General features: G+C 35.7%; 1 protein-coding gene across 1 annotated transcript; it reads right to left on the reverse strand.

Moving 5' to 3' along the window:
• Positions 1-5,543: 5,543 nt before the first annotated feature.
• LOC148197111 (tricyclene synthase EBOS, chloroplastic-like) lies at positions 5,544-16,623 on the reverse strand. Its single transcript, XM_088093605.1, has 8 exons — positions 16,393-16,623; positions 10,880-10,914; positions 9,355-9,590; positions 7,726-8,104; positions 6,341-6,559; positions 6,096-6,234; positions 5,749-5,997; positions 5,544-5,636 (listed from the first exon to the last, which is right to left on the reverse strand). Exons 1-8 carry the CDS (start codon positions 16,621-16,623, stop codon positions 5,544-5,546), a joined length of 1,581 nt encoding a protein of 526 aa, XP_087949731.1.
• Positions 16,624-23,202: the final 6,579 nt, after the last annotated feature.

Here is a 23,202-nt window from a genome sequence, read left to right on the forward strand (position 1 = left end):
GCAACCGAGTAGTATCACCTTTTCGTAATTGTCAGTCCAAATTCTGAACTCGTATCTCACTTTTTTATGAAGCTATCAGCTTTTAGGCACCGATTATGCTTCGGTTTTGTGTGCAACCGAGGTTGTATCTGGCTTTTGCACCGGTTCAACGTGCAACCGAGTTATATAAGATCGACTTTATTACAAATTTGCCACCGCCTTGTCATAGACAGCGGTTTGGTGTCAAATGAAGTATAATGTGCGAGTTTAAAAGCCAATATTGTACTAGTGATTGGAGATGATGAATTTTGGACATAGATTTTGTATTAATTTATTTGTATCTTTGTGTGTGTTTCTTTATGCATATGCCAATGATGAACTTTTGTGTGGTTGTTGATAAAAAAGAAATTCAAAGAACTAAAATGCTTTCTTTAAATGTTACCACACAAGAGGTTATCATTGTATAAATTTATTATTACTAGATTTTTTGGAAATAGATTTTTTAAGTTCCAAAGCTTTAGAAACTTCGATAGTGAAGATGGATACAATCTCAAAAATGTTAGAATCTTCTCCTTTTGTGAAGTGAATAAGAAATAAGTGGTCCATCAAGCAAAGATTAAGTACTTCTCAATTGTCCTTCTTACCTCTACTCTAACCAACCAATCGCATATTCACATTGTAAAATAAAACAACCTATGTTTTTTTTAATCTTGTTAATATTTTTTTCCTTTAATTCTTCATCGCATTATATGTTAACGTGATATTTGTCATGTAAGACAAAATAAAAACTATCCATTATATGTTAATGTGATATTTGTCCTCCAACATGAAAAAAAACGGTCCATTGTATATTACAAACACATGTATTTTTACTTGAATTTTGAGCGTAAATTTTTAGATACTAACAAGATCTTAACAATAATTTGATTGTTATATTTTTATTGTAAGAACCTTTTTGTTATTCTAAGGAGAAAGATTTCACTTACAAAGATTTTCTGATGATCCAGTCACTTACTAAGAGAATTAAGATTTATAAGTAAGAATTATTATAAAAGAATTGTTCATAAAATGTTTTCTCAAAGCCTTTAACTCTAAAAGAGCGTACAAACTATCTCTGCAAAAGTAATAGAAATACAAAAAAATAAATAAAAATCTGAGTTATTTATTTAAGAGAAAAATAGTAAAGTGTACACCTAATTCATGATCTCTCCTACTATAAATCACTAGCAATGTATAAAAAAAATACTTAGGCCTCTTTAAGATATCATTCACCATTTTTTACACATTAAATCACCGGTTGACTTAGACTTAACAAGGTTTTCAGATGCCAAATGGGTTATAAGTGTAAATATATCTTTCTTGGTGAAACATTTGTCATTAAGAAAAATGTAGTTTCAAGATCAAGTACAGAGTTTGAATATAAAGTCTTAAAAATAACTTATCTGCTTATTATACCAAAGATCAGGTTGCAGAACAAAATTATTACAACTTATATTCCATAAGCTGATCAAGTTGTTGTTATTTGATCAAAACATTAACTTATACATGACTCAACCAACTGAGAGACAAACATTAACTTTCTCACCCATAAATTTCAAAAAAGAATTAAAAATAAAATTCCTTAATTTGTATATATTTGTACAAATATGATATTACCTTTTAATATTGTCAATTATTATAATTAATATAATCATCAATGATTATTGTTATCTTCTTTATTTAGAAGGTCTTAATGTTAACCGTAATAAAAGAATAACGTATAACATTTGTTATTATTAATTAATATTGTCCAATATTACCATATCACGCATCTATTACCTCCAATACATTTCTTTCTAATTGTGAAATCATTACATTATTTTGGAGTATTCAGTTGAAAACAATTGTTTCAATTTATGTAATTTTATATTGCATTAATCACACCTTTACTATATTAGATGAAGAAAAAATGTGTTACTACCGAGTAGGTTAGACCGATCGGACATGCTTGAGTCACTACCGAGTAAGTTAGATCGATCGTTCAAGGACGATGGAAGTGTTAATTAGACCTACCGAGTATGCAGGGGGCGATGGAAGCGGATCATTCTCGGTCGGACGCACAAAGGTGAGCTCTCTGATTTTCTAATTTAGACTAGACTTGCGGAGATAAATTCTGACTTGAGCGTCGGAGTGTTTCCTGCAGGCCACCTCATTTTGGCAGTGAGAGAGGAAGATCCAAGCGGTAAGACAGGAGCAAGGAGGACCAATCGGCGGAGGTGGAGCATTCTAAAGCGAGAGGAGCAGGAGTTTTCCTCGTTCCCTTTTAGCAGAAACATTTTGGTGCCCACCGTGGGGCCCGAGGATCTTTAAAGATATCCTATTGAAGCCATAAGGATGGAACAGGACCCGACAGCATTTATGCAGGAGAAGAGAAGAAGGATGGAGGCAATGCAGGCAGAGATTGAAACCCTTAGGGGCGAGCGTGATGCGGTTAGGGGGGCGCAAGCCAATCGACAATCTTCCGCGCGCTGCAGCACCACCTATCGTGGAAATGTTGGAAACGAAGCCGGACTCGGAAGAAGACACAGATCCTACCAGTGACAGTCATCACCATGGTGAGGGTCAGGCCCGCCATCAAGGGGAGGATCATAGCGAGGCTGGCTCGCGTCGGACCACAAATCATCCAGTCCCAGGCAGCCGAGCGAGGGCACTTCATTCGTTCACAGCGGTGGTCATGGAGGAATAAATTCCAGAAAAAGCATTCCCAGTCCTGGAGAAGTATGATGGATCAGGTGATCCGGAGGAGCACTTGAGGTCCTTCGTTGATGCTATGACCATCTACTCCCCCAACGAAAATGTGTGGTGCAGAGTTTTTTCCTTATCAATAAAGGGAGAAGCATTAGCATGGTTCCATTCACTTAGACCTCGAACAACCAACGATTTTGCTACCGTGAGGGACATGTTTGAACGAAAGTTCTATGCTAGTAAAGCTCCCAATTTGACGTACCTTGGAGTTGACGAATATTAAGCAAGAGAAGGAAGAGAGCCTCAGAGATTTCATGGACCGGTTCAATAAGACCGCTCGGAAAGTAAGGGGAGTAGGCAATAAATTCACAATTAGCACTCTGGCCACCGCGTTGAGGCCTTCCCCTTTCGCCGATAATCTGTTTGCAGAGCCCCATTAACCCTGAATGAGTTGCAAGAGAGAGCAGCACAGTTCATCATAATAGAGGAGATGAGTGTTGTTCAGAGGCGACAACAAGAGCAGAGCTCAACTTCAGGGCAAGAGAAGAAGAAAGGCAAGAAGTTGTTTGTGCCTAGTGAACGGCCAAAAGGCCAAAAGTACAGAGATGGCTCGAAAGGGGCTAGATTCGAAAAGTATACCCCGTTAAACATGCCAAGGGCTAGAGTCTTGGAAGAAGCCCTAAGTGCAGATCTTATTCGTTTAAGACCTTCTCGGTCATCACCCAAAGCCGACGGACTAAACATTGTACCTATCATCTAAACATAGGACATACCACCGAAGACTACACGGTGTTGAGAGATAAAGTGGAGGAGCTAATCCGAGCGGGTCACCTGAGAAAGTTTGTTAAGGTGGAACGGAGGACGAGAAGTCCACCTAGGAGGACTAGGATGAAACAAAGTGATAGAAGAGATGATAGACGCCCAGATCGTAGGCGAAGTAGAAGTCGCAGCCATGACCGATCATTGTGTGGTACAATAAACACTATTTATGGAGGTTTTGTTGGAGGATCATCGGCGTCGACCAGGGAGAGAAACCTGAGGGAGTTAAAAAGTGTTCATCGGGTAGATGTGAGGAAGTGCTCAATGCCGTCAATCACGTTCAACGATGAAGATTTTCATGCTCCTGATCCTGATCAAGACGATCCGATGGTAATAACATCCATTATTGCACGGTACAGCGTAGGAAAGGTGTTGATAGATCAAGGAAGCTCTGACATTCCAGCAGATGGATTTATCCGAGAATCTGATAACTTCGTATAACGAGCAGATAGTAGGATTTTCGGGAGAAAGGGTGGATACAAGAGAATACGTGGATCTAAGAACTTTCTTAGGGACCAAGCGGAATAAGGAGCTGAAGACCAGGTTTTTGCTAGTAGAAGCGAACACATCCTACAATGTGTTGTTGGGCCGACCTTACTTAAACGCATTCGGGGTGATTGTTTCCACACCTCACCTCACACTTAAGTTTCCATCAGATAGTGGGACCATTTGCACCGTTCAGTCAGATCAGAGGATCACTAGAGAATGTTACGTAGCAGGGCTTAAGGTTCAACCATCCTCATCCGACCAACAAAACTGACAGAGGAGAAGACGCTCGAAGGTAGCCATGGCAGATCTGGATCCAAGAACTAATACTGACGACCAGATGGAACCAATGGGAGAAACAAAGCCTTTTAGCCTCAGGCATAAGGAGGAACAAGTTACTACCATTGGAAGTGAGTTAACGGAGGAACAAGTCAGGTCAATAGGAGTGGAGTTGAAGAAAAACAAGGATTTATTTTCCTGGACTGCAGTCGATATGCCAGGAATTCACCAAAGGATTATGTCGCATAAGCTGGCATTATTTAAGGAAGCCCGACCGGTGGTTTAGAAGAAGAGGAGATTGGGGGAAGAAAAGAGACTCACGGTGGCAGGTAAGGTAAAGAAATTTTTGGAAGCAAACTTCATCCGTGAGATCAAATATACAACATGGTTGGTGAACGTTGTGATGGTAAAAAAGTCGAGCGATCAGTGGAGAATGTGCACGGACTCCACGGATCTAAACAAAGCTTGCCCCAAGGACTTTTATCCACTACCAAGTATTGATGCGTTAGTGGATGGGGCATCGGGGTTCCAAGTGTTAAGCTTCCTGGATGCATACTTGGGATACAATCAAATTCCTATGTATCCCTCAGACAGTGATAAAATGGTCTTCATCACCGAATAGGTTAGACCGACCGGACATGTTTGAGTCACTACCGAGTAAGTTAGACCGATCGTCCAAGGACGATGAAAGTGTTAATTAGACCGACTGGGTATGCAAGGGGCAATGGAAGCAGATCATTCCCGGTCAGACGCCAGGATAATATTCGTGAACTCTCCAGCTGTTTACTGGAGACAACCTTTGAATGTCAATGAATGCATAATTAATGATATAACGGTCACTGTGGAACAGTTAAGGTTAACATTGATCGTCATTAAGAGGTAAATTAATGGATGATATTCATTGAAACCCTATAAATAACAATTGATTATGAAGGTGAGCTCTCTGATTTTCTAATTTAGACTAGACTTGCGGAGATAAATTCTGATTTGAGCGTCGAAATGTTTGCTGCAAGCCACCCCCATTTTGGCAGTGAGAGAGGAAAATCCAGACGGTAAGACAGGAACAAGGAGAACCGATCGGCAAAGGTGGAACATTATCAAACAGGAGGAGCAGGAGTTTTTCTCTTCCCCTTTCAGCAAAAACAATGTGTTACAGGAAATTACAAAATTATTTTATTATAATCAAGAAAATGTTTTAGCAATTTAACTTGAAAATAACCAGATGATACAAAGATAACGAACCCTCCATATACAAACTAATTTATTTTGTAAGCACCCTCTTCACTAGCACCACTTTCTCTCATGAAACATACAATGGAGCTTGCTGCTTCACCTCTCTCTAACTCTGCCTGCAAAATTACAACCCGAGACCAATTACTTTTATGTTTTAGGCTGTTGTTTTAATGATGTAAAAATGTCACAAAAAAAAAAAAACATGGTCATGTATGGAATCAAATTTACCTTTGATGTGCCCAGATCATTGCAAAGTCGAAAAATAAGGGATGGTTTCTGTAACAGGGAGTGGTAATTGTGCAAGGATTGAAGTGCCTCTTTTGTAATGCTTTGGTTTAGTAAGAAATAAGCATGAATGAGTATAACCACCCCGGAGACTGAGACCCATGCATTGTTGATGTAATCCTCGAATCTTGGCAAGTGTCTGTCGCGACTCCATTTGGCTTCTTGTAGGAATGCTTTCAACATATCAGACCACTGTGTAATTTAATTAAAAAACAAAAATAATCTCAATAATGCACTAACATGTATGCATAATATAAGAAATAGTTGCTATAATTTATGAATTAACGCACTGCTTTGGTGAGGTAGGGTAAAATATCTTGTCCATGTTCCTTAAGGGCATCATAGGCAAATTCGTTGACAGTGTTGTACAGTGCCAGAAAACATATCTTCATGTAATCAGGGAGAACTTGAACTGCTTTAACATCCCAACTGAAACAAGAAAAAAAAAATTCTAATTAGTGCACTGATTAATAATTTCAGCAGTTTTTTTCATGCTCGTGATTGAAGTTTTTTTCTTTTTTTTTACGTAAGCTACCTTTCCACAGCTGCAGTGAAAAGTTCTAATTCGTCTAAGGTGCCATAGACATCATAAACGTCATCGATTGTAGTTATTAAGGAAGTAACTTTTGTTAAGCCTTTACGGAGATCACTGAACTGAGGCTCGAAGACCATTCCAACAGTCCAAAAGAAACATTCCATAAGTCTGTCTCGGCTGAAGCTTAACTTTGAGGCCAGTCCCATTCCCCTCCACCACCTTCATCACAAAGTGTTAAAGAAAAATAAGATATCTCCAAAGATGTAATAGAAAAGGATCATAATAAAACAGTAACCTTCTATTTCTTTTAAGGGAATAATTCTCTAGTTGACATAATATTATTTCCTTTTTCATTCTGTTTAATTAACCTTTTATTTTTTCTTCCTCCCCACTTCTGTGCACACGTACGTCTCTTTCCTGGAGATAATAGTTGAGAATTTCATTTAATAACTTCCCCACCACTTTTCTTCTCTTTGTCCTTTTCTATTTTCTTTCTCATATAATTAAAACATAGTGAAAGAATACGTAATTGATCAAACAATATAAGTGGAGAACCACATAATCATGTCTGAAGACATGTATAGTTTTTTAAGGCACAATAATATAAGACTAGTCGTTTAATATTCATGATGGGGAGACCAGAATTTGTTTATCTTGTAGATTTTTATTTTCAAGAGATCACTTTGTGTGATACAGTTGCAGCATGCATAGTTTTAGTTAATAGAAAAGTAGTTACTGATTTACTAAAATTAGCATTTTATCTCAGTCTGATGTTGTTGTGTCCAAATTTTATCCTTGTAAATTTAGATACGTTCTTACACATGTTTTTTTTTTCCTATGTAAAATATGGTATCTCCAAAGATGTAAAAGAAAAGGATTATCATAAAACAGTAACCTCGAATTTTTTAAGGAGTAATTGTCTAATTAACAGAAAATATTATTTATTTTTTCTTTCTATTTAATTAAAATTAAATTTTGATAAAGTTTTATATTTCTTTCTCCCCACTTGTGCACACGTCTCTTTCCTCGAGATAATAGTTGAAACTTTCATTTCATAACTTCACCACTTTCCTTTTGTTTGTCGTATTTAATTTTTCTCACATAATTAAAACATAGTGAAAGTATATATATACGTAATTGATTAAACAATGTAAGTGGAAAATCACATAAATCATGACTTTTTTGAAGACGTGAGTAGTTTTTCAAAGGCACAATAACAGGATTAATCGTTTAACATTCATATGGGTATTCATATGGGTAGTTGACCAGAATTTGTTTGTGGTAGATTTTTATTTTCAAGATAGCCAATCACTGTTGCGTGTGATACAGTTGCAGCATGCATACTTTTAATTAAAAGAGTTACTGATTTTCCAACACAAACTGACCTTGACATTTCTTGGAGATCATTTTGCAGTGTTGACTGCACAATATTGAAATCAAGTTTTGCTGCTTCAAGCAGCAGTCGATTTGAGTCTGTTCTTTTGGCATAAGATTCAATATACCACCTAGCTTCCAGCCTTTGGATTCTGTGATGGAGTGGAAGCTCCAATGCATGATTGGCTTGTTCCAAAAGCATGTTACTGCTTTTACCTTCGTTGAGGGAAACCCTAAGATGGAAGCTAGAGAAGACCATGGCCTCATCCAAAATCTTCTCTCCTTCGTACCCAAGAAACGATGCCTCATACAGACTCAGCATTCCCTTCGCATCACTCACAAGGTTTTCTTTGAAATTGCCATTCTCCTCCCTAAACCTCTCAAATATATCTGCATGATTAAAGAACAAACCAAGCCATCTAAATTTTAGATATCACGAAGGTTACTGATATATGTTTTTTAGAACTATACCAATGAAAAAAAAAAAATACAGGAATGAAAACATTCATTTTAAAAACATTCAAAAACTATAAAATAAAAATAAGAATATACTACATTAATACTAATATAATTTAATTTATACGTCTATCATAATATAAAAATATTTCAATTAAAGTTCGTTGAATCGTTGGAATCAATTATCAAATCTGAAGAAATATCTAGTCTGAAGTTTGAAATTTCTCTACAAGATTGTCATGTAAAGAAACTTTGAAAATAAAGTGCATTTAGATTGTACTTCAACTTTTAGACAATGTGAGTATAGTTTTGAATATATTTAAAATAAATAAAAAAAAACACGTAGTACTATATATACCATGGACACTGCAATTACTTTTGTATCAACATGCTATTCTAATTAAATTTATAAATATATTCAAAATAACAATAAAGAGTTTAAAATATAATTATATATATATATATATATATATATTAATAAAACTTTGTGTTTTATCTGTCTATTGAAAAATGTTTTTTAACAATTGTTTTTACAACTTTTTTACAATAGTAGTTTGTGATTAATCTTGCTTAAAGTATATAGATCAATAATATACGACATATATATTATCAAAAAAATTGTTAAAAGAAAAAAAAGTTGTTAACATTCATGTCTATTAGTCATGTGTTGTTCCTGGTTTTAGTGAGGCACTTAGGCTGTTATTTGAAATGTCCGTTGTTGGGTAACTAAGGAGACTGGTGAAAGCATTAACTGGTGGTCCCCAAATCCACGTGACAGTATAGCAGAGTTTAAATTCATATATTTATGATGTTAAGGCCTATAATGGTGTTCATGAACAGCTCAGTACTTGGTTTTTTTTGTCAAAGATTTAATTTTTTTATCTCCCCACTTTTGTTCACTCTTCTTTTTCCTAAAGATAACAGTTGAAAATTTCATTTAATTACCTCCTCACCACTTTCTTTTTTCCTTTTCTATTTTTTTATCAAATAATTAAAACACGATGAAAGTAATATAGATAGATAGTGCTCTTTCTTTATTAGGAATCAACGCAAAACATAAATAATGCTTATTTGTTAGGTTTAATGGTAGTTTTCAGATATTTTACAAACTAAATAATATTATAAATAATTGTTTGGAAAAAATAAATAAATATTATTTTGCTTATAATAAGAAAATGTTATACCTGCTGAGACATCATGGCCATATTCTCTGAAAAGCCTAAAGCACAAAGACGTTTCATGCAAACTTCTGTTAACGAGTGTGCCACTGAATCTTGCAGAAGAGTGACACCGAAGAAGGGCTTCACTTATCTCCTTGTCATAATGGTAACTCAGACCCAAGCGTTTCACATCGTTAATGAGTTCAAGTTTGAGCCATATGTCTGAACTTTCATCCTTTATCATTCTCCTCACTTCCTCCACTAGTAAAAAAACAAGATTTTAACTCGCGCATTTGGCATCGGTTAAGTTATAACCGAAGCAAAAAATAGCGCGGTGGCATTTTTGTAGTTATCACAAATGAATATGCCTCGGTTCAAAAAGAACCGATGCCTAAAACTGGTGCGGTGGCATTGTTGTAATTATCGCGCAAGGTATATGCCTCGGTTAAAAAAGAACCGATGCCTAAAACTGGTGCGGTGGCATTTTTGTAATTATCGCGCAAGGTATATGCCTCGGTTAAAAAAGAACCGATGCCTAAAACTGGTGCGGTGGCATTGTTGTAATTATCGCGCAAGGTATATGCCTCGGTTCAAAAAGAACCGATGCCTAAAACTGGTGCAGTGGCATTTTTGTAATTATCGCGCAAAGGTATAGGCCTCGGTTTCTTTATAGAACCGAGGCCGTAGACCCTTATTGCCTCGGTTAAAAAAATAATCGAGGTAATAACATGTGTTTAGGGTTAAATTTCGCAAACAGAGATAGAAGTTGCACCGCTCTTCTCTTTTCTCCCTTTTTCTTTTGTTTCCCTTCCTTCCTCTTCTCTGCTCTGATGGAGGCGCGACGAAGGATATTCAATGGCGTGATTGAGGCGCGGCGAAGACGCAGTGGGGGCGCAAGGGCGGTCATTCTCGTTCTTCTTCTCTTTGTTCTGATTTGCAGGGAAGGAGGAAACTTCCTTCCGTCTCCTTTTTCTAATTTTGTTTGGGTTGTTTTATGTTTAATTGATGCTTTGCAAGAGTGGTGGAGTTTGATTCTCTGCAGGTGGTGGTGGGAGCACGTCATTCTCGTTCCGATTCGTCTAGGGTTCCGATTTCAATTTTTGGATTTTTGATTGGAGTTTCAATTTTTGGATTTTTGATTGGAGTTTTTGAGTGGCGGCAGAGCTGAGACCTCTAGGAACAGAGGAAGAGAAGCTGGTGGAGAATCATTCTTGTTTCACTGAAAATGTGGAATTGCGTTGTTGTGTTGGTAGCTCTGAAAGTGGGAAATCATGCTGGTGGCAGTGGAAGATGGGTGATGGCAGTGGAAGATGGGTGATGCATAAGAACAAACATCAACAACATCCTGAAGCTTAAAAAAAAAAACAAAACAAGTTACTGCCTCGGTTACGTAAAAACCGAGGCATAAATCCTATTCTTTTTAACTCAGTTCACGACCGAGGCATAAAACCTACCCCTTTTTACCTCGCCGGTATATGCCTCGGTTGTAGAACCGGTGCCTAAAAGCAAAAGTAACCGGTGCAGTATCCTCTTAGTGTACTGGTGCTCCTGCAACATCTTGGCCCTGTCCTCGTATGTTATATCCTGAAAACGTTATACAAAGAACAAATCACGTATACGTGTGTAAGAAAACGTTTAGAACAGGGACAGTGTATATGATAATTATGATGCTTTAACTAATTACTAATAAAAGGTTTAAAGAATAATTCTTTAAAGTGTAGAGTACCATATATATATATATATATATATATATATATATATATATATATTTAAGGATCCTATAATCCTTCATCTATTAAAGGAATGACAGGTGCACAAATATGCACAAATTATAATAATATCTAAATTATAACTAACACAATATTTGATTGCCTAATATTCTTTAATAGAATATTTGACATATCTTAACACCCCCACTCAAGTTGGTGCATGGATATCACACATTCCCAACTTGAATAGAGACTCATTAAACAATCTTCTTGATACTCCTTTGGTGAGAACATCAGCCAACTGCAATTCTGATCTTACAAAAGGAAATGAAATTATTCCAGCTTCAAGCTTCTCTCTGATGAAATGTCTATCAATCTCCACATGCTTTGTTCTATCATGTTGCACAGGATTGTGAGCAATTGCTATAGTCGAAGTATTGTCACAGTACAAACTCATAGCTTCATTTTGTGTAAAGCCCAAATCTGATAGCACATTTTTAATTCACAAAAGTTCACATACACCTAGTGCCATGCCTCTGAATTCTGCTTCAGCACTAGATCTTGCTACTACAGGTTGTTTTTTACTCCTCCAAGTTACAAGATTCCCTCCTACAAAAGTAAAGTATCCAGAGGTAGATCTTCTATCATCTTTTGATCCTGCCCAATCTGCATCAGTGTACCCTTCTACCTTTAAGTTTTCATGATTTGAGAACAAAATTCCTTTTCCAGGAGCGGACTTCAAATATCTCAAAATCCTTTCAACAGCATCCATATGAAGCTTTCGTGGGTCATGCATAAATTGACTAACAACATTCACTGCATAGGTGATATCTGGACGTGTATGGCACAAATAAATTAATTTTCCTACCAGCCTTTGGTATCTTCCTCTGTCTATGCTTGCTGAATTTGAGCATTGAGAGAGCTTATAATTTTGTTCAATTGGTGTATCAGCTGGTTTACTCCCAAGCAACCCAGTTTTCGATAGTAAATCAATAGCATATTTTCTTTGGCATAGAAAAATACCATGTTTTGATCTAGCTACTTCAATACCTAAAAAATATTTGAGATTTCCAAGTTGTTTCATCTCAAATTCATATGCAAGGTATTATTGTAAACTAGAAATCTCATCTTGGTCATTTCCTGTAACAATCATGTCATCTACATATATAATCAAAGTTGTAAGTTTTCCTTTCCCTCTCTTAAAAAATAAGGTGTGATCAGAGTTACTTGCTCTATAGCCAAAAGCCTTCATAGACTTGGTAAATCTTCCAAACCATGCTCTTGGGGATTGTTTTAATCCATATAGGGCCTTCTTTAATTTGCAAACCTTCATTCCAATTGAATCAGTCATGCCTGGTGGATAATCCATATAAATTTCTTCTGAAATTTCTCCGTGTAGGAAAGCATTTTTCACATCAAATTGTAGAAGAGGCCAATCTTGGTTTGCAGCTAGCGACAAAAGTATTCTTACAGTATTGAGCTTGGCTACCGGTGCGAACGTCTCTTGGTAATCTACACCATAAGACTGAGTGTAACCTTTAGCCACAAGTCGTGCTTTATACCTCTCAATAGTTCCATCAGCTTTATGCTTAATTGTAAAGACCCATTTGTAGCCCACAGTTTTCTTCCCTCTTGGTAAGGGCACAAGATCCCAAGTGTTGTTTTTTTCTAAAGCTGCCATCTCCTCAACCATTGCTTCGGTCCATCTAGGATCTGCCAAAGCTTCCTGTATATTACTAGGAATAGAAATTGAAGATAATTGAGATGCAAATGATGCAAATGAGTGAGATAACCTATGAGATGACACATATTTACTAATGGGATATTTAACTTTGGCTTGGAGGTCTGGTTCATATTTAACTGAGGTTGACCCCGGTTAGAACGAGGTGGAAGAATATATTGAACAGTAGTAGACTCAGTGTTTGGTGTGATGATGGTCTCACGCAAACAAGAATCAATTCCATGATCAATTTCATTTAAATTAGTATTGTTAGAGATATGATCAGAAGGTACCTCTAAAGAGTCAACCTGAACCTGTGGAGAAGATTGAGCCAATTGGTTATGATCAGAAGACACTGTATTATCCATAAAAGAAGAGTCCATATTTAGGATTGGCTTACTTCCTGCAAAATGATCCTCACACGATAATTTATCTTCACAATCAAACATACCAACATCATGATTATGCACTTTACTTTCATTGCCTCCCTGAAGTGGAGAATCAACATAAAAAAATTCATGCTCATTAAATGTCACATCCATAGAAATATAAAATTTCTTTGATGGTGGATGGTAAGCACGATAACTGATAACAGTTGAAAAACTGTTATTTTCATGCTTAAAATTGATACTAAAAGCAACCTTTATACTTAGAAACTAGCTTGAAATCATGCTTTTATTCATATTTTCATAAATAAGAGAGCTGGACAGGTTTATGCTTGATTTCAGTGTTTTTGAGCAGGTTTTAAGGTGAATTTAGTGAAAGAAGTGAAGAAGGAGAGAGATGGAATCAGAAAAGACATCAAAAAGTGCAAAAGGAGAAGCCGAAGTTACCGCTCAGCGGCAGTTTACCGCTGAGCGGCACTCAGGAGCTCACGGAAGGTTCGCTGAGGGGCAAAATGGCCGCTAAGGGGAAGAAACGACTCACGCACTCACCGCTGAGCGGTACTTTACCGCTGAGCGACACACTTATGGGCTTGGGCCTATATTTTCTGTAATTTTAGAATAGTATATAAGCTTTAGGACGTCCTAGGGTTTGTATCTTTGGCAGAAACGAAGCAAACACTCTCTCTTCCACCCCTTTGAAGGAGGATCTTGGATGCTCAGGCTACCTCTTCACCTTTCTAGGGTTTTATCCTTCATTCTTTCATTATTGTTCATCTAGGTTCACCATGAATATGGTGAACTAAACCTTGTATGTTTGTTGGGGAATCAATGTAATCTTTTGAAGCTCTCATATATGGAATTTGTGCTTGCATCTTAATCTAAGACTTATGCTTTCTTTCATCATTAGTTAGGGTTTTTCCTCTTTGCTCAAAGCTTGCTTTGTTTAACTCATTCAATGCATGATTATTGGCTTTGTCGATACGGGAACGTACGGGGAAGTCTAGATCCAGGGAATTACTCCCAATATTATATTGGTTGTCGTTAAGCTCCTGTGCTAAAAGAACTAATTACTAGGAATGTTAGGAATTGTATGAACTCGTAATTGGGGATAGGCCTTCTTGACAAGGTAATTTAGAGAGTGGCATTAACAATGATGACTTGAATGTCGAATTCCTAAAATATATGAGAGTGGATAAGATGAAATTGACCCCCAACAACATATTCATATATATATTTCATTGAAAGTGTTTGTCTTTTGCTTTTGCCATTGATCAAAACCTCATGCATACATGTTTATTTTCGTCTTTTGCATAATACAATCCAATTATTTCGTCCTTAAGTCTTAGCTAATCAACGAACCACACAACTAAACTAGGCCGTGAGTCCTTTGGGAGAACGATACTTGGTCTTACCGAGTTTATTACTTGAAACGATTCGGTCATACTTGCCGATTGTTCAACAAGTTTGTGACATCATATTTTGGTGATCATAAATTTGTGCATCAATAACCTTTTTGAGTTGATCCATACCCAACAAAAACACATTTGATCGCTCGTTCTTCAAGCTTTGTACGTTGATGTGGGTGTAAGTGAACATATATAACACATCCAAAATATGAGGTGGTAAATTAACTATGGGAGGAAGAATACAATGATCAGACAACACATCAAAAGGCCTTCGAAAGTTAAGCACACTAAAAGGGGTTCGATTAATTAAATAAACGGCAGAGCTCACAGCCTCACCCCATAAATGAGATGGGACATTACCATCTATCAAAAGTAATCTTGTCACCTCTAATATATGTCTATTTTTCCTCTCAGCCACTCCATTTTGTTGTGGTGAATAAGGACATGTAGTTTGATGCAAGATGCCTTTAGAGTTCATGAACTCTATTAATTCAGTCTTAAAATATTCCCCTCCATTGTTTGATCGAATGACCTTAATAGATGTGTTAAATTGTGTAACAATTAGATGATAGAAGGAACGAACCACATCACACACATCACTTTTATGTTTAAGCAAATACACCCAGGTTACTCGAGTACAATCATCAACAAAACTAATAAACCATTTTTTTCCATGATGTGTAGATTGTGGGGCAGGGCCTCAAATATCTGTGTGGATTAATGAAAAAGGAAAATCAGTCTTTTTATTGCTTAAAGGAAACACAGTACGATGACTTTTTTCCATTACACAAGTTTCACAAAGAAAATCAGAAATATTGCATTTATGAAATAATGATGGAAATAATTTTTTTAGATAAACAAAAGAGGGATGTCCCAATCGTCTATGCCATAACCAGATCTCCTTTTTATTTTTATCGTGTGTGTGTTCATTTGCAAGACAAGCCAACGCTCCTTTATGGGTTTGTTGTGAGACATTTTCAAGATAATAGAGTCCCTCCCTCTCTCTCCCAGTGCCAATCTTCTCCTTGGAGTGAATGTTCTGAAAAAGACAATGGGTTGTGTAAAATGAGGCAATACAAGAATGTGATTTGGTTAATTTGCTAACAGAGAGAAGATTACAGTTCAATGTAGGGACAAATAAAACATCAGAAATTGATAAGGAGGGTGAGAGAGATATAGTACCTACACCTTCAATAGGAGATGAGACCCCATTGGCATTAATAATAACAGTTTTAGAACAATTAGGAGAAAAATTAGTAAATTTATGAGGATCACAGGTCATATGATCAGTAGCACCTGAATCAATTATCCAATCACTATCTCTCGTAATAGCAGAAAGATTAATAGCAGAAAGATTAATAGCACAGTTTGATATACCTGACTTAGTCACAAATCCGGCAGCAGTAGAAATATGGCCCTTGGAAGTAGCTTCTACCTTGGTATTGGGAGTAGTTTTACCTTTTGGATGCCAATCTGGATAACCATGGAGTTTAAATTCATGCATATGGGTAGCAGCGGAAGTCCCAAAATCATGTTTCTCCGATTGATTTTTATCGAAAAAAGCCATCAGAAATATTCAAACAGAACACTGATTCCTATATTGTAGAAGATATCAGTGTTTGGCTCTTGATACCATAATAAAAGGTTTAAAGAATAATTCTGATATATTATTTCAAAGAGTAGAGTACCATATATATACATTTAAGGATCCTATAATCCTTCATCTATTAAAGGAATGACAGGTGCACAAATCTGCACAAATTATAATAATATCTAAATTATAACTAACACAATATTTGATTGCCTAATATCCTTTAATAGAATATTTGACATATCTTAACAATTATAGCGTAGGCATGCTTCAAGGACTGCAGAAAGTCGTAAGTCCAGAGGTTGGGTTGGTAGTTTGCAGATTTTCTTTCAGAAAGATTAATGTTTTTGGTAGTAGCATTGTAGCGAGGGAAGATTATCCTACGTTGAAGAAGAATAGGAGCTACTGGTTTCAGAGGCTTGGTAAAAGTGAGATGTTGAGTAAAAGAGGAATTGAGCAATGTTGGGTTCACAAGAGTCATTTTGTTCAAGGCTCGCTTATAACTTTTGCACTTGGGATGGTCTCATATATGTGTGTGTCTATATATTATATATATATATATATATATATATATATATATATATATATATATATATATATATAGACAACGTCACGTGTCAATTTTTAATTGGTTAAATTAGAATGTTTTTTAATTTAAAATCTGATTTGGAATGGGTTGAAGTTTGGATTCCGAAACTGTCCTCTTCGTTTTTGAACTTTATCTTCTCTCCTTATCACTGTCTTCTCTCTCCATTTTAAGGATTTGAATTTCATTTCAACTTTTCTCTTCATAGCAGTGTTCTCCCTCCTCTATTTCTAGGGTCCTTTTGTTTTGAACATCTCTCTCCTCCTTTCCTGTCACCATTGTTTTTCTTTGAATCTCTGTGGACATTGGGTTTGTTTCTTTGAGTTGTAGATTACGCTTGTCTCGTTTGATGTGGATTTGTCTCGTTCAGTGTCTTTGTGGACATTAGTTTCTTTCTTTGAGTTAGAGATTACCCTTGTCTCGTTCGGTGTCGATTTGGTGGAAGTTGTTACCTTTTTTGTGCAATGGGTTCGTTCGGTGACAATGGTTCTTCGAACAAGGTTCGTGTCTTGGTATTCGTATTTTGGGGAGTGGATTTTGGTCTTGCATCTGTTCATCATTTTTTTGGTGTGTCTTGCTTTTGGGTTGTCACTTACGTTGGTTATTTGTACCAACAAATATTAATTTTTTTTTGCAGTTGTTTGTTCATCATCATTGAAAACGAAGTGTATTGCTACTTTGAATGAAATTTTGAGTGAGGAGTACAAGTCCATTATTTCGAAGACGCAATTTGGATGGTTTTTAGAAAAATCCCCTTTTGTACCAAAAGTTGAAGAGTGCTACCCAGACATGGCTTAAGCACTCTCCAGGGGACCTTACGAGTGCGTTTTCAATGTTGTGTGGATTGATTATCCTTATTGGCCATGGTTGAAGGTGTCCACAACAAGAAATTTCAAGTTAGGTCAGTCCTATGTGGATGGAAGACTAAGTTAAGGTGTTTCTGGGTTGAGAGGTTCCTGCACCATTGACACAGGAATGATGCTGTTGTAATTGATTACAAGGAGCTGGTAATCGCTTACCAGTAGAAAAATCTCCTTTTGTACCGACAGTTGAAGAGTGCTACCCAAACGTGGTTTAAGCATTCCCCCCAGGAATATTTTGGATTCGTTATTACTGTCTTTTGAAGGTTTTATGAATGGATCATTAATGGAACACTTCAAGTTGGAATACTTCAATATTAAACAAATATAAATGAAATAATGAAGGGTATTGAGTAATGAAAAATTATAACAATATTATAAAGCACATACATTAATAAAAAAACGTAATGACATTTCACTAAACAACAAGTTTTGAAATGAAAAGATACATAACAGTATACAATGAAATGTAATCTAAGAATATGGTTGTCAACCAAATTGATTGCGGAAGTTAATAAGTTCTTCCTCTACGAGTTGTGCAAAAATTGTCATGAACTTAAACTACCTTGGTTCAAACACCTATAGGAGTTTTTTCCTCCACAATTGAATGGGCGGAAACTGTGTTTTGATACACTTGACACCATCAATGATGAAGAACATGTGTTTCATCCACAATTGAGTGGGCCAAACTGTGTTTTGATGCACTTGATACCATCAATGATGAGCAAGGTGAGTCATCCATGCAAAAAAAATAGAAAAGATCACTTATAGGGACACAAGAACGACTTTGGGGAGCAGTGTTCATCTAGCTGGGGAGTACAGTTGAAGTTTCTGTACAAATTACCCTTTTTCCTCTGGTAATTGATTACAAGACCCCTGTAATCGATTGAGAGAGAGAATCGATAGAGATGAAGACTACAGTTTCGTAAGAGATTGAGAGAGAGATTTTCGTAAGAGATGAAGGCATAAACAGGTTTCAGCAATCTCCTTCTTCCAAAAATGCTCTCGAAAACAAATCTCAACTTTTTTAAAAATTCATTTAAAATAACAAATGACAGAACAACATGTGTCATTGTCAAATTGTTGTCAAAATGGTGTTGTTGAATAAACGTTTTCCTTTTTAGTATTATGGTGCTAAAAACTAACATGTTTTTCTGGTGTACTTTTCATTTTTTTTAGTGATTGATTTCTTTAATATTATAAACACCCTTATTATAATTATCAAAACTTTAATTTTCAGCTGATAATATGATTTTTAAACAAATTTTATATTCCAAAATATTAAAAATCATTTTAGAGATAATTCTAAAAATAATTAATTAAGATGTATTTTAGGCTCTAGGCACGTGGTCTTTGAACGAGATCCACATATAATCAATCCATAGTATCAACCAATCAGCGAACTAAATGTGCATCCTCACCTGAATCTGAATCCCTCCTTACATAGACATAATTGTAGATATCAACCAATAATTGGTTCTGAAAAGAGGATGTCCATTATTCATACTAAAAAACCCATTATATCATCCTTTTGCAACTTATAACACTTTTATATTTAATAATTTAATTTATATTTTTAATAAATATTTTAATTTTATATTTTGTTCTTAAAAGTCATTTTCAAACCATTGTATTCGAAATCCAGGTTGTAGAAATAATTTTTCCAAAATAAAATAGCCAATACTGATTTTATATATTGAGATATTCTTTAATAAAAGTATTTTTAAAAATAATAAAGATGAAAATTTTAAATTATACTAAACACATAAATTAAATATTAACTATTTAATTATTATTTTTATTTCTCTTTCTTTCCTCTATCCTTTTTCTTATTCTTCTTTGTTTCTTGTTCTCCGTATTCTTCGTTCTTACGTCTCCATCTTCTTCCTTTCATTTTTTTTCCTTTTTCTTCTTTATTATCATGATATCGAGATGTACTGATTGGTTCAATTGATTGTATTGATTATTTGCAGTTGTGAATAATTTCCTTATATTGATTATAAATTGTGTATAATTTTCTTAAATGATAATACTGAGTTAATAGAATAATTTTTTTCCTCTGAACATAAAATAGACACGATGATGTGAAAACATTAATTAAGAGTACAGAAAAAAGATATTACTATCATTAGTGTTGAAAACACTCTTAATATGAGGGAAAGAAAAATAGTGAGACCCAGTAAAAAGGTCTTTATTATATAAGAAGATACGTAGATATCTCTTTTTTCTTTCTCAATAATATCTTTAAAATAATTTTACGTGTTGTTTCTTTTTTCTAGGATATTGGTTCACTGCAATCCAAAGTGTTGATAAATGAATCAAATCAATTCGATGTTGATTCTTTGTTAATGAATTAACAAACTTTAAGTTTTTCAATATGGATTAAAGTGTTTTATATAGTGTTTATAATTAAGGTGACAAATATCTACAAATCATTAATTTTTTTCAATATATATATTTTAATCAAGAACTTGTGCATTTCTCTTCCAAAGTTATTTTTTTTTATTTAGAGATGGAATGATAGATAAGGATAAAAAAAAGATAAAAATTTAAAAGAAAGTAGATGAAGAAGAGAATGGAGACGAAGGTCTTGTAGGAATGTAAATTGTAATAAAGTAAATTAATAAAAGTAAAATAAGTATAATATATGAAATTAATGAAAGTGGTGATCCAAATTGCTACAATCAATACTAAATTTGTTATTTGTTTTTATTTATGGTGTTATCAAAATGTTTGAAATTGTATTCATAATTTTTCACCTCTAGTTTACATTTGAATTGTCTATTTATACTTTTCTTCATTACCCGACAATTATACTATAAACAAATAACAAAAAAGTTACATAAATAAATTAATTGTCTTAAAACTGTTATGTTGTACCTACACTAGTATAAAAATAGTGTATAACGTCACGCGTTCAACGTTCAACCACTGAATAACCAACGTTAAAATTGAGCGGTGACATTTGTGTAAATAAATGCAATTATTAAACGTCGTTTAGAATTATAATTCAACCTAAAAGGATATAAAACGTCGAATGACTTTTAAATTCGATGTCAAAAGGTTAGTGTATTAAATAAAAATTTGAGCGAGAGATTGAAAATTCATTCACTTTATTTTAGCGCGCGATACCCTCTTTTCTTCTCAAACTTTTCTCGAACGAAGTTTGACGAGCATCACATGTAATCTTTCTTTTATTTGATACAAATGCATGTTAATTAATTACTTTATGTATGATTTTTGTTTGTTTTAACCAATTATTTTCGTGTTCTTGTAGCACATTCTGTTTTCTCTCTCATTGTGACGAAACTTTATTCCGACAAACCCACCTTTTGAAGGTTAGTTTTCATTTTCGTTTTGAAGAACTTATTTGTTGAACTTGTTTGTTATTTTTTTTGTTGAACTTGTTTGTTGTTGTTTAGTTGAACTTGTTTGTTGTTGTTGTTTGATTGCACTTGTTTGTTGTTGTTGTTTGAATGAACTTGTTTGTTATTGGTTATTATTGTTTGTTGTTGATCCTACACTACACATTCATAGTTCATGCTTTATAATGGTTTAATCATTTCAGAGATCCCTATTTTTGCAGATTTGTGTCAATTAGGTCCTCGTATTTTGAAAGTGCTCAATTGGGTCCCTTTTTTTGTAAAATTGAGTCAATAATGCCCTTGCCGTTAATTGTTGTGGACGACGTTAACTTTCTTGTCTAGTGGCATGCTGAGTTATCATTTGATAACCACGTGGCACAGTAAGAGGTCATGATGTGGATTTATTTGATTTTAAGTTTAAAAAAAGTTTAAAATAAAATAAGCTGGCAACCGCTCCCCCTTTAACCCCGTCATCGTTCTCTGGGGATCCGGTGATGACTCTGTCGCTGAACACGGAGGCTCTACCACCTTTGAGCTCTTTCACGATGACGGTGATGGCACTGGCCTCTGTCCGCTCTTGTCCACCATGTCGGAGTTCCTGCCCGGCTCAAGCTTCGACCGCCTACTCGAGCAATTCACGCAGATTGACATGAACGGTGTGCCGCCACGAGTTAAAGGGGGTGTTAAATATGCAAGCATATTTACCCTGGTGTTAATGTAATCAATTACCATATGTGGGTCCAGGCCATGAAGGAGGTATGTGTAGATGGGTGCTCAAAAGTTTCAGTTTTGATTCTTGGGTTTTGCCTAATTTCAAAACTTATTTTTTTGGGTTCAAACAAATATACCTTGAATCTCATTACTGTAAAAATCAATAATTTTCCCTTAAAATTCATTGATTTTGGATGATATTATGTGAAGGATGTATCGAAGAATGGGGTTCTAGTAATGTTGATGAATTGCGTTTTCACCTCTTTTTCGTTTCTAACCTTTTTCTTCTTTCTGTTTCGTTATCCTTTTCTTTTCCAATGAATTGCATGGATCAGGCAAGGTCAAGATCAGAATCAACGATACACCATCTTCATCCTCTGTTCTCCCTTCTCTTCCTTCAGATCAATTCAACACTTTTTCAATTGTTTCATTTTCGTTTTTCTTTTTTATATTTATTTATTTGAAATGTAACAGGATTTGGAAGAATTGGTCGTTTGGTGGCCAGGGTGGCTCTTCAGAGAGACGATGTGGAACTCATTGCTGTTAATGATCCCTTCATCACCACCGATTACATGATACACACCTTCTCTTCTCCCTCGCTGTGAGCACTATAACATGATTACGATTCAGATCGACAAGGTTTTTCATTTGTATATTGTTATTAGCTGTTAGATTAGGTTGTTCACCATGTTTGGTTGTGTCTGTAGACATACATGTTTAAATACGACAGTGTTCACGGATACTGGAAGCATCACGACGTCACTGTTAAGGACTCCAGTTCCCTTCTCTTCGGTGATAAGTCAGTCACTGTTTTTTGACACGGGTCTATTTTCACCCTTTTTCATGTGTTCCATTGTTTGTTTATGTGTATTGTAAGTATTCACTTTTTTTGTTAAATCTTTTGTTCGTCCTCAAGAACCCTGAGGAGATCCAATGAGGTGAGACTGAAGCCGATATTGTTGTTGAATCTACTGGAGTTTTCATCGATAAGGACAAGGCCGCCGCCCATTTAAAGGTTTCTATTTACAGCGCTATACCTTTACCACGAAGGTGATGTTGAAGGTTAGAGGACAAAAGCAGATGTAGTTCAGGAAGAGAGGATGGAGGTTGAGGAAGATGATGGTGAGAGGACAACAACAGATGAAGTGCGGGAGGAGAGGATAGAGGGACAACAACCTGATGTTGAGGCTGAGAGTAGAGAAGCAGATGAAGTTCAAGTTGAGGTTGAGAGGATAGAGGTTGAGGAAGCTGATGGTGAGAAGACAACAGCAGATGAAGTGCAGGAAGATAAGGGTGAGAGGACAGAGGTTGAGGAAGGTGATGCTGAGAGGACAGTAGCAAATGAAGTGCATGAAGAAATGATACAGGTTGAGGAAGCCGATGTTGAGGCTGAGAGGATAGAAGCATAGGATGGCGAGGGTCATAGGTTAGATGGTCAGGCTTACAAAATAGAAGTACAAGACTTGGAGGATATAGAAGTAGAAGTCTGTGATTGGAGTACATCACGTGATGATGATGATGGTGATGGTGATGGTGAG

Source organism: Vigna umbellata, chromosome 6, assembly GCF_029865625.1.
Source record: "Vigna umbellata cultivar VRB3 chromosome 6, Vumbellata_1.0, whole genome shotgun sequence".
In the NCBI taxonomy this organism is placed as follows: domain Eukaryota; kingdom Viridiplantae; phylum Streptophyta; class Magnoliopsida; order Fabales; family Fabaceae; genus Vigna; species Vigna umbellata.

What these genes read in the sequence shown, in the direction of transcription:
- LOC148197111 (XM_088093605.1), bottom strand. Translation starts at nt 16,623, where the DNA reads ATGACTCTTGTGAACCCAACATTGCTCAATTCCTCTTTTACTCAACAT. An exon ending in TTCACTGCAGCTGTGGAAAG is followed by an intron (nt 6,235 to 6,340) that starts GTAGCTTACGTA and finishes TTCTTGTTTCAG; the next exon opens with TTGGGATGTTAAAGCAGTTC. An exon ending in TACCCTACCTCACCAAAGCA is followed by an intron (nt 5,998 to 6,095) that starts GTGCGTTAATTC and finishes TAAATTACACAG; the next exon opens with TGGTCTGATATGTTGAAAGC.